This window comes from Seriola lalandi, unplaced genomic scaffold (genome assembly GCF_002814215.2).
Source record: "Seriola lalandi dorsalis isolate HSWRI2012SDOR001 ecotype SW California unplaced genomic scaffold, Sedor1 jcf7180002054977, whole genome shotgun sequence".
Lineage (NCBI taxonomy): Eukaryota > Metazoa > Chordata > Actinopteri > Carangiformes > Carangidae > Seriola > Seriola lalandi.
In genome coordinates this window covers 311,065-311,441 of record NW_019525527.1, presented here as the reverse complement: position 1 = coordinate 311,441, position 377 = coordinate 311,065, and the positions used below count along the sequence as shown (strand labels likewise).

General features: G+C 44.3%; 2 protein-coding genes across 2 annotated transcripts in view; both read left to right on the top strand.

Annotated features, from left to right (window-relative positions):
* The window catches only part of LOC147817281 (uncharacterized), an 82,274-nt gene that overhangs the window by 16,693 nt on the left and 65,204 nt on the right, over positions 1 to 377 (top strand). The gene's annotated exons all lie outside the window — the stretch shown is intronic.
* Positions 83 to 377, top strand: part of LOC111646888 (uncharacterized) — a 32,582-nt gene continuing 32,287 nt past the window's right edge. The window contains exon 1 of the mRNA XM_087171139.1: positions 83 to 113. Within this exon, the coding sequence (XP_087027265.1) occupies positions 83 to 113 (31 nt within the window). The remainder of the gene's footprint in view (positions 114 to 377) is intronic.

Sequence of the window (377 nt, the reverse complement as noted above, 5' to 3'; positions counted from 1 at the left end):
GTTAGAGACACACCACACTCTGCTGGACCTGGACCGGGACCTGGACCTGGACCTGGACCTGGACGTAGACGTAGACGTAGACATGGACCTGGACCTGGACCTGTTGCAAAGAGGTGGGCTGTAACTAACATGATAATATTGCTGTAGTTTAAATAGCTGTGTATCCAGAGGTTTATTAATGTGTTTATTTGCAGCATTGTTCTTCTTCATGTTTATATTCTCATATCTGAAAGCTGTGCAGTATAACCAGTCTTTAACTGCAGAACTCAACATTTCCTCCACACACAGTCTGACTGTTGAACCCTCTGTTCCTGTTGTCAGACGACTGAGTATAAAACGTGGTTCATCTCAATTCCCTTAAATCCTCGTTTCCCTCT